The 13,508-nt window shown below is 41.0% G+C and overlaps 1 protein-coding gene across 1 annotated transcript in view; it reads left to right on the top strand.

Moving 5' to 3' along the window:
• Positions 1-1,438: 1,438 nt before the first annotated feature.
• The window catches only part of CA12 (carbonic anhydrase 12), a 25,909-nt gene continuing 13,839 nt past the window's right edge, over positions 1,439-13,508 (top strand). Inside the window, exons 1-3 of the mRNA XM_009273993.1 lie at positions 1,439-1,529; positions 4,680-4,700; positions 11,337-11,516. Coding sequence (XP_009272268.1) covers positions 1,439-1,529; positions 4,680-4,700; positions 11,337-11,516 — 292 coding nt within the window. The remainder of the gene's footprint in view (positions 1,530-4,679; positions 4,701-11,336; positions 11,517-13,508) is intronic.

The following is a 13,508-nucleotide window of genomic DNA, read 5'->3' as shown; positions in this document are numbered from 1 at the left end:
TGCTGATAGCTCACATGCTTCAACACACTCAGCATGCCCCTCTGTATGAATATGGTAGACAGTGTCCCTCTTTTTTGGACAATGGCACTTAAAAAGCCGTGTTAAAAACATTTTCACTATAGCTCACGCCCTCTCCCTCTAGATTACATCTGGCTGAACCAAAACAAGCAGAATTACAATCTGGGTTTACAAAATACTAAGGATAAGTATGAGAGAGGAACTGTACTCAACGACAGCTGCTTTCTAAAAGGCTACAAGACATTAATTAGTTGCTGCTGCTCTCTGCAGCCTGCCTCTGCCTAGCTTGGGAGGATAGGGCTACAGATGAACAGCAGCAACAGGCCAGAATCATGGTCTACAGCAGGTCCCTACCTGGGATCTAGACAGAAGTGAGCCATGCTCCAGTCAACTTGCCTTTCCCTTTATCAGCCTCATAAATGACGGTAGGAAAAAATAAGCAAGTCTAATAACATTGAGCAATTAAACAGCAGTTGATAAATAAAGATGCTGAAAATAAAGTTTGACCAATCAAAACTAACACATGCTACAAAGCTGTTACTGAGATGTAGTAAGCAGTTAATAACAATTATAAATAATAATGTACTCAATTAAAACCAATAGCCTCTCCAATCCCACCTTCCCCTCCTCAACTATCCATGGTGCACTCAGTTTAAGAGGTTATTCCTCAATCACCTTCAGAAGAGGAAATTAACTTATACCCTGTGCTCCTCTTTACCCCTCTCCATACATGCTCTGAACATAACATTAGACTCTGGGGCTGTTTCTTCATGAATTTTCACTCCTCCCTGCTTCATGTGTTCTCCTGGTTCCAAGAGCTTTCACCTTAAAAAAATCCCTTCCTGACAAGTTGGATGGTTTTTGTGGCAAGTGTCCATGGTCTCTCTGAGTTAACAGTCCCACACACAGCCTCACTTCTCTTCCCCTCCCTCCAGTCCTCACAGTGGCCCATTATGCTAAATCACACTGATCCAAAAATGGGAGTTGAGGGAGACACTCTGAAATAGGCTAGAAAAACTCTGCTGTGGTATGGCCCATAAGAGGACAGCTTTTTTAAGCATTTGTGTCTCTGCTAAATAATTTCTGAAGTTCCACATTTAAATTCCCTCTCTAAGTCCTGGAGTCTGCCCCGTGAGGAGCTCACTAAAACTGAGGTAATAAAGGATATGATCAGTTTTCTGAGGGTGCTGTGACCTAGAGGCAGGTCTGATTACATCATTTGTTTTGGGTTGAGTCTCAGGAGCTTTATAAAAAGGAGTCCTAAAAGGAAGGAGAGAGACAAGGGGAGAGAAGGGCAATTACTCATTAGCAGAAGCTCTATATGTGTGCATTTTGCTATTTGCCGCATACCTACAAGAGAGTTTCTTCAGAGTGCAGAGAAACCTGTGATCTGTCGGAATATTTTCAGTCTTTCCTTGAGATGTCAGCCAAGAGCTTCAGTATAGCCACAGTCGCTACTGTGCTTATTTTCTTCCTAAAGATACAATTCTCAATGCAAGCGCCGTTGAATGGTAAAGTCTTTCAGCTTTTTATCTTATTGTCACTTGTAACTTAGGGCAGCTAATGTATGCAGAAAACTGGCATCTTTTAATTATTACTATTTCAATAGCATGCTCAAAGTTGTATATTGTTGCAGTCCGCAGTTGTTTGGAGTTCGTATCCTTATTTCAATTTCTCAGAACAGGTTTTCTGATATATACAGGAAAAATATGTCCTCTGATTTAGTTCGCGTTACAGACTTCTTGCATGCTCAGTATACCTTGCTTTGTGATCTTTTTGTTTCTCATAGAATGAAGCAGACTGACCCTTCTCAGAGTTAGTGGAAGCATCACACCTTTCCCTCTGCCCTGTTTATTTTTAAACCAGAGGAAGAGAATGCAATCCCTGTGAAGTGCCCCATATACTACACCTCATTCTCTTATATTTAAACAGGACCAGTTTCAGGAGGTCAGCGCTCCTCACTCTCTTTTTAGGAGTTAATGTTCATGTATTCAAGCTGATTATAATCAATTTTCATCCATTCAAGCTAATTATAATCCACCTAGTGTGATTATAGGATATGAGGGAGAATCATTGTAAAGGGTTGTATGAGAGGACTTACTCAGCACATATATTCATGGGACGAAAATCCTGAAGGCTCAAGCATAATCCAGAGCAGTCAGCTTCATACAGAGCTCTGCCAAGACAAGCATTTTACTGGGTTTTTCGCATGAGCTACATAAGGGGTGGAATTCAAACTTTTAAGGTCACCTTCTTATTTCGGGCATATATCCTCTGAAAAATGGCTATATTCTCTAGCAGAATCTCCCACCTGAAGGGCAGAGGTTCCTAGAGCTTGGTGCTTTCCAGAATAACAATAAAGCTTGCTGCTTTCCAGGTGCTTTCTCTGACAACACAGAAGGTTTGGAAGTGAAAGGATGTGTCGAAAAGCTATGTCTTACGATACGTCCGGAAGGGAATGCTGGAGAATTCCTATCGTAGAATTAGATGCCCAGTACCAAGAAATGGCAAGAGCTACAGCATCTGCCTGTCTCTGACATCTTCCCAAGTCAGAGACACAACTAACGTAGATTATCACAACTAAAACCATTCCCACTTTCCCAGCTCCCATGTGACATTAGAAATTTATTCATTCCCTGGATATTGATCAGTGAAACACAGATACACTGGCTCTAGGAACCTCCTCTGCCATGCATGGGCATGTAACTGTGTTACTCATCAGCACTCACCCCAACATGAACAAAGAGGCAGGACAGTGCTCACGGGTACGGAGCTGTTGATAATTCTCTTCCAGATGTGAATCAGACACTCTGTTGACTCTCCTCCAATTTTGGGAAACTGTGTGACAGTCTGCCTCATCCTCGTTTCATTATCAAGCAGAATAAGGGTAATAGCAACCTTGCTCACAGTCTGAGGATGGCAGCAAATCACTTTTGCAGCTCTACCTGTTCATTCAGACAACATCAAGAAGATTCTGCCATCTGGTCACCTATTTATCTCCTGATCTAAGTTAGATGAAATAAGCATTAAATGTGCCTCAGCCCTACCTACACTAGTTGCTATTACTATGCTCATCAGTACAGTCATAACGGTAGTGAACTGCAGATCATCAAAATGCTCACAGGCTAAGGAAATTTTCACTTGGCAAAAGACTTAAAGCTTTCATTTATTTTTGTTTCAATTGGCATAAACTCCCAAAATATTGAAAATCTTTGAAATTGACTCTTTTAAGGTTGTTCTAGATTATAAAAATCGTATTTTTGACACTTTGTACACATTTTAATGGGCAGTAAGAGCATGAGCAGAGAGTAGCTATTGTAGTTAAGTCAATTTTTCTTCAAATCCTGCTTAGATAAGGACGTGGCGATTTCTAAAACCTGTTGACAGTCAGTTGCTATCTTCATGCAAATTTTACCTACAGAACATGCTGACCAGAGGACACAAGCACCCCCCAAAAAACTCAGTAAGAGATAATCCCCTGCAGAGAGAAGGGGAGAGGAGAATGAGGTTTCTCATCTTGAAATCTAAGACAGTGCATGAATTCTTCCACACAAGGAACCTGGGGACTTCAGCCAGGATGATTACACAGACCTCGTTTTGAAAATTCCAGTGTAAAAGAACAAGGCACGCTGGTCCTAACGAACTGGAAGCAGAGAGCTTAGTGTTCCCAGCACATATCAATGCAAAAGAGCCAAGTGCAGCTGTTTTGCACAACCCTACAAATTAATCCCAAATATTTCACATGACATTCTTTGGAGAAGAGCTGTATCTGTGACCACGCTTCAGAGTACAAGAAATGCAGCCAAGAATCATGTACTGAGCAGACATATGTATGTAAGGATAAATATTTGTCTGCATGCATGCACGCACACACAGGCACACTGAGTGTTTGCAAAACTCGTAATTCAGGACTGTTTTCTAAGCAGAAATAAAATTAAATTTGTGGAGAGCAAAGATCTGCATTAGCCCAATAAACGAAACTGTTCAGGTCTGTCAGGACAAGCACCTGTAATTACACAGCAAGCTGAATGACTGTAAGTAGGCTTCAGAACCAAAAAAAAAAAAGAAATTAAAAAGAGCATTTAATAAGTCAAAACATTTCCAAAGACATGCAGAGACACTGTCCCAAGTTCAGTTCCTTAAGCAATGGATGAATATTGATCATTTTAACACTCATTCAACCCCCCAGGATTCTCTGAGTTATATGGGTTCGTGTATCACACTCCTTTTTTTCAAAGTCCATCTATACCTATCTGTTTCAGTTGGCAAATCCCAGGGCCGCTGTACAGAAATGACTGTCCATCATTTCTCAGTGTAGCAACTGGCAATCCACTGATGGTTTTGAAACTCCTCAACTAGGCGTGAGGGGGTTCATTATAGCTACACCCCATTTATATTCCTTAGTTTCCTAACCAGAAAAAAATCAGGGATGTACCTACATACAGAGTCCTTGGCTATTCCACAAAAAAAAAAAAAAAGACTGACAAAAGCTTCGCTCCAGGATTTAAGTGACCACAAGAAAGTCAAGCCCTATGGGCAGGATCACAGGGAGATAAAAGTACTGCAAAACTCAGTACATGGGTTTAAGTGGTAATTTGTTTCTTTACAGAGTAAGATCAATTTCAAATACTCACAGTAATATTTCCTTTGTCTTTAAACAGGGTCAAAATGGTCTTATATTGGTAAGTACTAACTAATTTGTACATACTAAGTTGTGGCTTTGTTCTGTATTTTAAGGACAACATGCCAAATGTATTCTGGTGAGAACCTCCTGGGTTCACTATCTTTACCCAGATTTGGATCTGGACAATTGTCTTGAAATCTGTTATTCATCCATCAGGTTTCATATCTGGGTGATTTGAGAGTCAGTTATTGGGTTCTAAATTGCCTTGCAGAATGACAGGAACTTCAGCAGACTAAGATTGGCCCTACAACTGCAGAGGTTCCCCAAAGCCCTCTGTTTCCCCACCAGTCACAGACCAGCAGCACATTTCAGCCTAGTTCTGCAAAGAGCGTACCTTTCCCTGCCCACATGGGTCTTCATTTTTAAGTAGAGTCAGAGTTCAGTAAGTCACCTGTATCATGTTACTGGAGACTCAGCTCCCTGAAAATCCCAGCACTGACAAGGTAGAATAAATCATATTCAGGAAAGCAGTGTTATTTTTTACACTAGTTCTTTAAATCAGCTACTAACCCAGAAGCATCTGATGGCTGCTCAGGAAGAAGAATTATCTAGAGATTTTCTTTTAATTGATGAAATCCTCTGCCAGTTATTTCCTCATTCAGAGTAGTGTTTTATATGCCACATGCCCACAGAGAAGTAGGCAGTACTGAGAATCTCAGCAAAAAATGCTTGTTCTTAAGCCTTTGGTGCTGCTCCAAGACAACACAAAGAACCTCTGAGATTGAACTTGCTGCTAATAACTACTCCCTTTGGCTGTGCTCCAGTTTACCTGACTTGCTTCACACAAGCGAAAGGAAAGCTGTCAGCTGCATCTCTATAGGTATTAATCTAATTGCCAGTATGCGTACATATATTTCACATTCTCATTAGGGGAAAAAAGCTTGACACAGAGTAACAAACGCCTGGGTTTTCCACCTTGACAGCAGCCATCAGATGAACCTAACCCTGCTGGGTAGTAAGGAAAGCCAGACTTCTTTTACTGCTATCAAAGTAGAAGTTTTGTCCTCCTTCCCAGGGCAGTGCTTGTTTAAATTAGTTACTTCTCCCTTTCTGGGAATTTGGGTGTTTGTTTCAGAGTATGTTATTCTCAGTGCCCAGCTTCATCAATTCCTGTTAAGCGCTTCCATACTGCAGTCTGATTTCTAACATGTACTGGAGGATAGAGGGAAGGTTCACAAAACAGATTCTTATCTTTTTCCTTCAACTACTGATTTTCAAATATATCTAGAAAAACATATAAAAGCAACTTCAAAAAATTAAAGTAGCAACTGAACTTGTACAGCATAGTTCTTTTCATATACCTGGAAAAAAGCAGAGGTAGAATATTGGCCTGCACAGAGAAAAACGGCGATTAGAGAGACTGCAGTCAGCCAGAAAAGAGCCTCTCCATACTCTGCTACCGATTCTGGTTCCTTACGGCAGCCTACACCTTCCACCATTTACCTTTATCCCTGCAACACTTTGTGATGCCTCCCAATAAAATAAGTCAACAGAAACGGTAAGGAAGTCAAGCCATTATAATCACAGTGCAGACTGATGTCAAGATGAGGGTCAAGGTACAAGATTAAGGGTGGAGGAGAAATCCAGGTGCTGAACATCAATGAGAGTTCTATTTGTTCAGTAGAACAGTATGTAAAACTGAATGTTGATATAGCACTAGCAGCTCAGGGCATGGTGGCAAAGCAAGACGACACTGCATGTGATCAGGCCTTATCTTTTCAAAGCAAGCTTTCCAAAGAAATGAGCATTTGGCTTTGCTATAATGGAAACTACTGCATTAGATACAACAAATATAAAGGCTAAACCTCTCCTCTATTTGCCTATTCCTTAGCCAAACTGCAGCAATGCTATTTGTTCTTGATTTCACTACTCTTGTATATAGCCCAAGAAAAAGTGCCTGGAAGAAACAGCACAGGCCAGTGAGCTGGGGCATGAGTCCTCAGTCCCCTCTGACACAGGCTTGCTTTGTGTCCTCTGATGGGCTGCTTCACCTTCTGTAAAATGGACAAAGTAGATCAAGTGTATCATGAGAAAAGTGTTTTCAGTTAAAGAACTAAAAGAATTGTTCTGATGCCCCATAGCTCAGGACAGCACATGCATGCAGCTTTTGGCAATGTTGCTCTGTGGCTGGAAGGTGCAGGCCTGAAGTCCTTTGCTCCAGAAAAGAACTGGTAGAATTGGAGAGCTGGCCTTCAATTCTTTAGATTGTGGCTTTCTGCTTCTGTAATGTAAAAGGGCTGGAATGAAAGCAAAGAACCAGAATCACTCCTTGAGAGTGGACAAGCAGCTACAATGGAGAAAACTAGTTTTACAGCCAAGTTTAAAGGAATAGTGCCAACGGAATTATTAACGTGCTTTAGCATGTGAGGAGACAACTTCACGCTGTAACATAGACACAAGAAATGTTGTTAACAGACATCAGGCTAATTGAACTTGCAAACTCTTTAGTTTTACTGTTGCCAAATACTCTACTTCAATTCAGTGAGGTGATGAGAACCTGTGCTAAGACCCCACTTCCACTTAGGAATGGGGGCTTAAATGCCAGCTTTAGTGAACACACTAGAACATGCCCAAAATTTCTCATACAGCACTCGAATGGAGTGGCAGGGACAGCTACAGCCCTTGGCAATGCCTGTATCTCACAAGCTTCCATCTGGACACATATGTGGAAGATACACACATATTGGATATGTGTCCCCAGCACAGCTCTGCCTGTGCTCTGAGCGAAATGGAAACCATGCGGTCATGTTACTGTGTCAGGGAGCCTGGACTCTCAGCCTTCACTACTAACTCAGCCCTGGGCTAACGGCAGCTATACGGCTTCCAGCTGGCTGAAAACAGGGCAGAGTGCTCTGCCTGGCTGCAAAAATACTACAGACATTCCCTGTGTTACTGACCCAATGCATTTTACTACATTAGTTTACTTCAGATCAAGAGGACTTGGATACTCCTTGAGAAGCTCGAGCAACGTGAATATGAACTGGTCATCAGAGCAAAAGTCTGTTGGTAACACTGGTGTCTCACAGGCCTGTTTTCTTCTTTTTTTAAGTCAGCCAATGTACACATCCTGGGAGCAGACACCACTGTTGTTCCTAAAGGAACATCTGTCCTGCATCACCCAGCAGAGCTAGGGCTGCAGGGCTGGCTGAAGGCTTAGGCATGGAAAGTTAAAAGCTGTCAAAGGAGATGATACAATATGCAGCCATGGTGCTGAGGGTATTTTGCTCAGCTCACTGTGCAGCTGGGCAGCAAGACTATCCAAAGAATTATTACTACTTTATTTACAGACATCTTTTATAAAATAGCCATGAGGGCACAGCCAGGCTCAGGGTTATTTACAACGTGGCAGGGGAACATGGTCCTGGAAACTCATGTAAAAGAAGGCAGCCCGCAAGCTGGATTTGAGCAACCTGAGTTTGCACTCCCTACAGCAGGGAGTGTTCGTGGCTGCATTGGGAGCGGTAGCAGGAGGGGTCCTACTTCCACCCATACCAACAGCTTCATACCTTAATTTGCTCACTCCAACAGCTGAATAGTACTGTTGGGTGGGTAGGACAGGCCCATGGCACAATTATTGCTCTGCTGACACAGTCCTGACGGGATTCTCATAGCAGCAAAAATCATCTGAGATGCCTGGGTCTTTCCCTTTGTCACAAATGTTGTCACAAAAGGAGGAAATTAACTACTAAGATATTTTTGCAATACTTCTAACGTTAATACCTTTTGGGACTTGTAGTACAGGCCAATCTTAATACATTCACATGCTATTGTTTATTCAGTAGTGATCAGACAGAGCCTTTGTAAACACAATGTGATTTCTACTGAATTTATCTGAATGTGCTGGCACAGAAGGAGGAAAATCTGGTTCACAATCATTCATTTTCAACAGAGCTAGCTGAGAAATGCCTTCCAGCTGTGTGGTTTATCTACCATGGAAATCTCAATTTCACATATGCAAACCCAAGCTGCAGTGAACTCAGCTCTTTGAGACGGGAGTTTTGAGGCACTGAAATTAGGAAGACTACGTGGCAGAATTTCTAGAAAAAATGGGTTTGTACCAAAAAAGGTTTTTTGTTTGGTTGGTTTTTTTAATTGATCAGGAGTGAAAAACAAGCAAAAACTGCTGTAGCCTTAGAGGCTTGTGAGTGGAGTTGCAGATTTATGTCAAGGAAAGGATAACTGCTAGTAAAGATCAAGGTACATGAAGACTGCAATAACTACAGCATTTTATAGGAAAGACAGAAGTTTCCCTTCTGAACTGCTGATGTTGGTGTGGAAGTTCCCATACTCTGTTGCCAACTCTTAAGGGCATTCAATTCATCCAAACACAGTACTGAAAAAGTGAGTGGTAACTTCATGACATGGTTTCCACTGGCTGGGACTGGACTTCTATTTTATGCATCAGTTAAAAATTACCTATTTAATTATCAAGTCTCCAAACCTATGATATGTAATATATTAAAGTCTTCTTGCAAACTCACTATCTTATCAGTGCACAGAAACGCCAAACCTTTTAAAATTACTTAAGTCTTTTTACAATAAAGGCTTCTCACCAATTTTTCTGACACTGCTGTAGTCTTAGCTCTCTGGAAAGTGTTAAATTTCAGTGTCACTGTCTTGCACATCAAGTTTCAACCTCAAGAAACTATCATTTCCTGGTATATCCTGATATATATTTTCCTGGGAAATATTCTTGCATATGTATATCCCACAGTATGGAATTTATGCTCTTCTGGATGGATCTGTTATTTGCCAAAAAATATGCAGAGGATAGTATACAGTCTTCTACAATGTCAGCAGAACATTTATTAGCTTTTAAAAAGAATTTCAGTAACTTTAAGATAGTACCATGAAGATCTAAGAGGAGAGAAATTAATGTGATTGGCAGCGAACTGGAGTCAAAGATGTGAGTTACAGCAACATCAAGGCCTATTTATACTGAAAAGCACTGATTGAGTCTGAGTATCCACACTGCAAACAATGTCATGTGCTAACCTATGTCTTGAATAATCTTGAAGAGCTTTAACAAGGAAGTAAGTCTGTCTTTGAGCACCCGAATTGAACTTGCCAATTCTGTCACATGCACTATATTTGTCAGATTCACCTCCACTATCCATATCCTTGGAAACTGTCTTTCACATAAAAAATTGAGCCTCTAATAATATTCTCCTGACTGTTAATTTTGCTTCAGAAAGGATCTGAACTTGGTTTGCCACTGATGACCCGATCTAACATTAGATTCTGGCATTCACGATGCATGGAAGATGTTAACATACTGGAGAGACTTCAAAGAAGCCACAAGAAGTATCATAGGTTTGGAAAAGAAGCCTTCTAACCAAAGACTCAAGGAACTCAATCTATTTTGTTTAAGAGAAGTGAGAAACTATGTCCTCTATGTTATAAGTACTTCAATGAGGAACAAAAGTATGCTAACAGGAGGCTCTTCAATTTCTAAGCAAAGGATTAAAAGCAATCACTATCTAAACAAAGTCAAAGCTAGACAAATTCACAGTGAAAAGCAAGCTACCAAGGAGAGTAATTTTTCCATTGGGCAATAATAAAGTATCTTTTACCTGCAATGCTTAAAGGAAGAGTAGATGTTTTTTCCCTTCTGAAAGATAGGGCCTCATTGAAGTAGAAATTAATCCAGGGAGGTCCAATGGCCTGTGTTATACAGATCAGGCTGGGTGATCCCAAAAGACCTTCCTGCCTTAGAAAGAATCAAGATGAATCTTTAGAGTCAAGGAGAAACACAAGTTGCAAGTACCTCTTTTGGTATTTAAATCCAAATGGTCTCAGCTTACAGCTTGCGAACAGCTGCTAGCTATTAATGTGTAGTTAAATCAAAGGCACAATTAAAAATCTCTTGATATTATCTATTCTTTGTAGATCCTACCTAGGGAAAAGACTGTGATGAAGAAAAGTTTCACCAGAGTTTGAGCAAGTTATTGCAGGGCAAATTATCATAACACCTTTCATTTTTGCAAGTTAGCTTTTCACTGTGAGTTATGCAATATTGCTAGATAGAGCCAGACAGTTTGTACGATAAGGAAAAGTTTGTAAGGGTCTGGCTTTCTGTGTACTGAAAAGTATGGAAACTTTTCCTCTGCCAACATGAAGTCACTTCTTTCAGTAATTCTCTTCAGAAGGCTGGAATAGCTGCGTTACTGTGCATATGCCTATTACTTCCATAGGGAAAAGTAACTCATGTCAATAAATAATCCAAATACTGTCACAGATCCAAACTACTTGTCACGCTTGTGGGCTCTGAAGAGAGACGATACCATCATGAGAGGGTCAGAGGCACTGTGGCTGGCTGTGGTGCTGCTGCCTGCAGGCCTAACCTGATGAGCTACCAAGCCTGGAGTTCCCCAAGAGCATAACATCAACAGCAGTTGAGGTTGTCAAAAAATCGAGGGGCGGTAGAGTGTCTTTATATGAGATTTTTGTTGGCATTTGGCCCTTTTCTATCTAATGGCACACTGGAAAGATGAAATTAAGTTAAAAAAAAAAGTCTTAAAAATTCAGAAAAGGCTCCTTTTCCAAATTTTAGGTGAAGGCTGAAACAGGGGAGTTTCTGTATTAATTGCATAGTTAAGGCTTGACAAATGTGTCTCTTTGTTAATTTACACAGGTCCTGACGGAGAGAAGGCCTGGCCAAAGAAATACCCATTTTGTGGAGGAGTTTTCCAATCACCAATAGATTTCCACAAAGATATTCTCCAGTATGATTCTACTCTCTTGCCTTTAGAATTCATAGGCTATAATGTTCCCTCCACTGACCAGTTTACATTGACCAATAATGGTCATTCAGGTAAGGGAGCTCAATGACAGCAAGGGATTGTGAAGGAAAGAGTTGCTGGAGCTCATGATCTTTTATTTCATGGGTGAACTACTTTTGATTAACAGATGAAATTAAGCTGTGATGATGAAGCCTTCACATCAGCATACCTACATCTAGAGAACAGGCTAGGGAAACTTGGGAATGTACTAAGAACAAATGGATTCACAGAAAGCCGAATTGACTGTGGTTTTTAAATAAACTCTAGGCATGTCAGAATTCATTCCTGAGCTTTTCTTATTACTTTGGTTGGAGTGCTCCGAAACAGAAACAGATTTTGTGATTCTGTTGAAAAGAGATAAACTGATAAAATATGGGTGCAATGGGTCTCTGACATTTCAGTCTAATCAAAGCAGCTCAGCTGAATTATTTGTGATTCTGGAGAAAAGAGATAAACTGATAAAATATGGGTGCAATGGGTCTCTGACATTTCAGTCTAATCAGCAGCTCAGCTGAATTATGTGAGGGAAGAGGAGAAAAAAAAAAGAGGGGAAGAAAAAAAAAAAGCTAGGAGCACCATTCTGTTCCTTTGACTTGAGATAGAAACCTCTTTAGTGTAAGATAAGACAGATGGATAAAAAACCAGAAAAATAATTAGAAATAGTGTACAAACATGCCCTCCACTGTAGTACTAAATCAAAGTGTCAGTACAGTACGTAAAAGCAGAGAAGATGCAGTCTCATAAAGGTCTACTATATTGACACAATATACAATACCAGTAAGCTAGTCCCACCATTTTTTTTTCCTTCCTGAAACATTTGAAGACATAGAAATATGAACAGTTATAAGGCCCTCCTTCTTCGTACCCTCCTCTACTGCATAAGCACCAAAAGAACCTGTGTTATAAAATGGCCTCTGCTCTTCTCTGGCATGCTTGGTTAAAAGATGCCCAACATGCAAACATCTCTTTTTTTCTCACTTTTTCAGTGGGGCAAACCTGCTCTGTAGAACATCATACGCCCATTCTTCAGTAAGGGCCAACCTCTTAGGGCATGGTTCCTGGTTTTCCTCTTATTCAATTTCTCCATCAAAACCAGGTTGCTTTAGACTAAGAATGGCTGGAACACCCTTTCCTTGTGAACCTTTTTTTCCTAAGAGTCTTTCTTGGTCCTGAGTGAAAGATTGTACTGTCACAGTTGAATGTATTAGGCTGATGGAAGTGACAGGCAATAGGCAGAGAAGGAAACATTGTCATTGTGGACTTTAACAGTGCCAGAGAGCAGGTGGAGATAAAAGAACAACACTGAGAGCCTGTCCCTCACATAATAATCATACAGGTAAAAGCAAATTCCTCGTAGAGCCTACATCACTAACATTGTCAGATCTTGCCCCTAAAATAAGAAGTTCAACTACTTCCTAATGAAAGCCAAGACAAAAATATATCCCCCCCTCAGTAAAAATGGGAGTTCACTTCTAAGGTCAGTGCCCTCCTAGAAAGCAGGGGACATGTGACACACTCCAGAAACCTCACTCAGATACAAACCTTAATTGCTCTGAGTAATGAAAAATTAGCCTCTCTTAGAGTGATCATTACACCATCTGCTGCTATCTTCTCTTACGGCTAGAGAGGAAATCAGTAGGATGCTTAGTATTGTGGTATCAGTCATTCTTACATATAATTAATGTGCTTCACTGGCCAGCTAATCCAGATACAATTACCTACTTCAGCTAGACTAGGGAAGTGATCATGCCCCTGTACTCGGCACTAGTGAGGCCGCACCTCGAATACCGTGTTCAGTTTTGGGCCCCTCACTACAAGAAGGACATTGAGGTGCTGGAGCGTGTCCAGAGAAGGGCAACGAGGCTGGTGAGGGGTCTGGAGAACAAGTCTGATGAGGAGCGGCTGAGGGAACTGGGGTTGTTTAGCCTGGAGAAAAGGAGGCTCAGGGGAGACCTTATCGCGCTCTACAACTACCTGAAAGGAGGTTGTAGCGAGGTGGGTGTCGGTCTCTTCTCCCAAGTAAC

The sequence above is a fragment of the Aptenodytes forsteri genome, unplaced genomic scaffold (genome assembly GCF_000699145.1).
Source record: "Aptenodytes forsteri isolate BGI_AS27 unplaced genomic scaffold, ASM69914v1 Scaffold239, whole genome shotgun sequence".
Classification (NCBI taxonomy): domain Eukaryota; kingdom Metazoa; phylum Chordata; class Aves; order Sphenisciformes; family Spheniscidae; genus Aptenodytes; species Aptenodytes forsteri.
The sequence above is the reverse complement of the archived record's forward strand: the minus strand, read 5'-3'. Positions and strand labels throughout refer to the sequence as shown.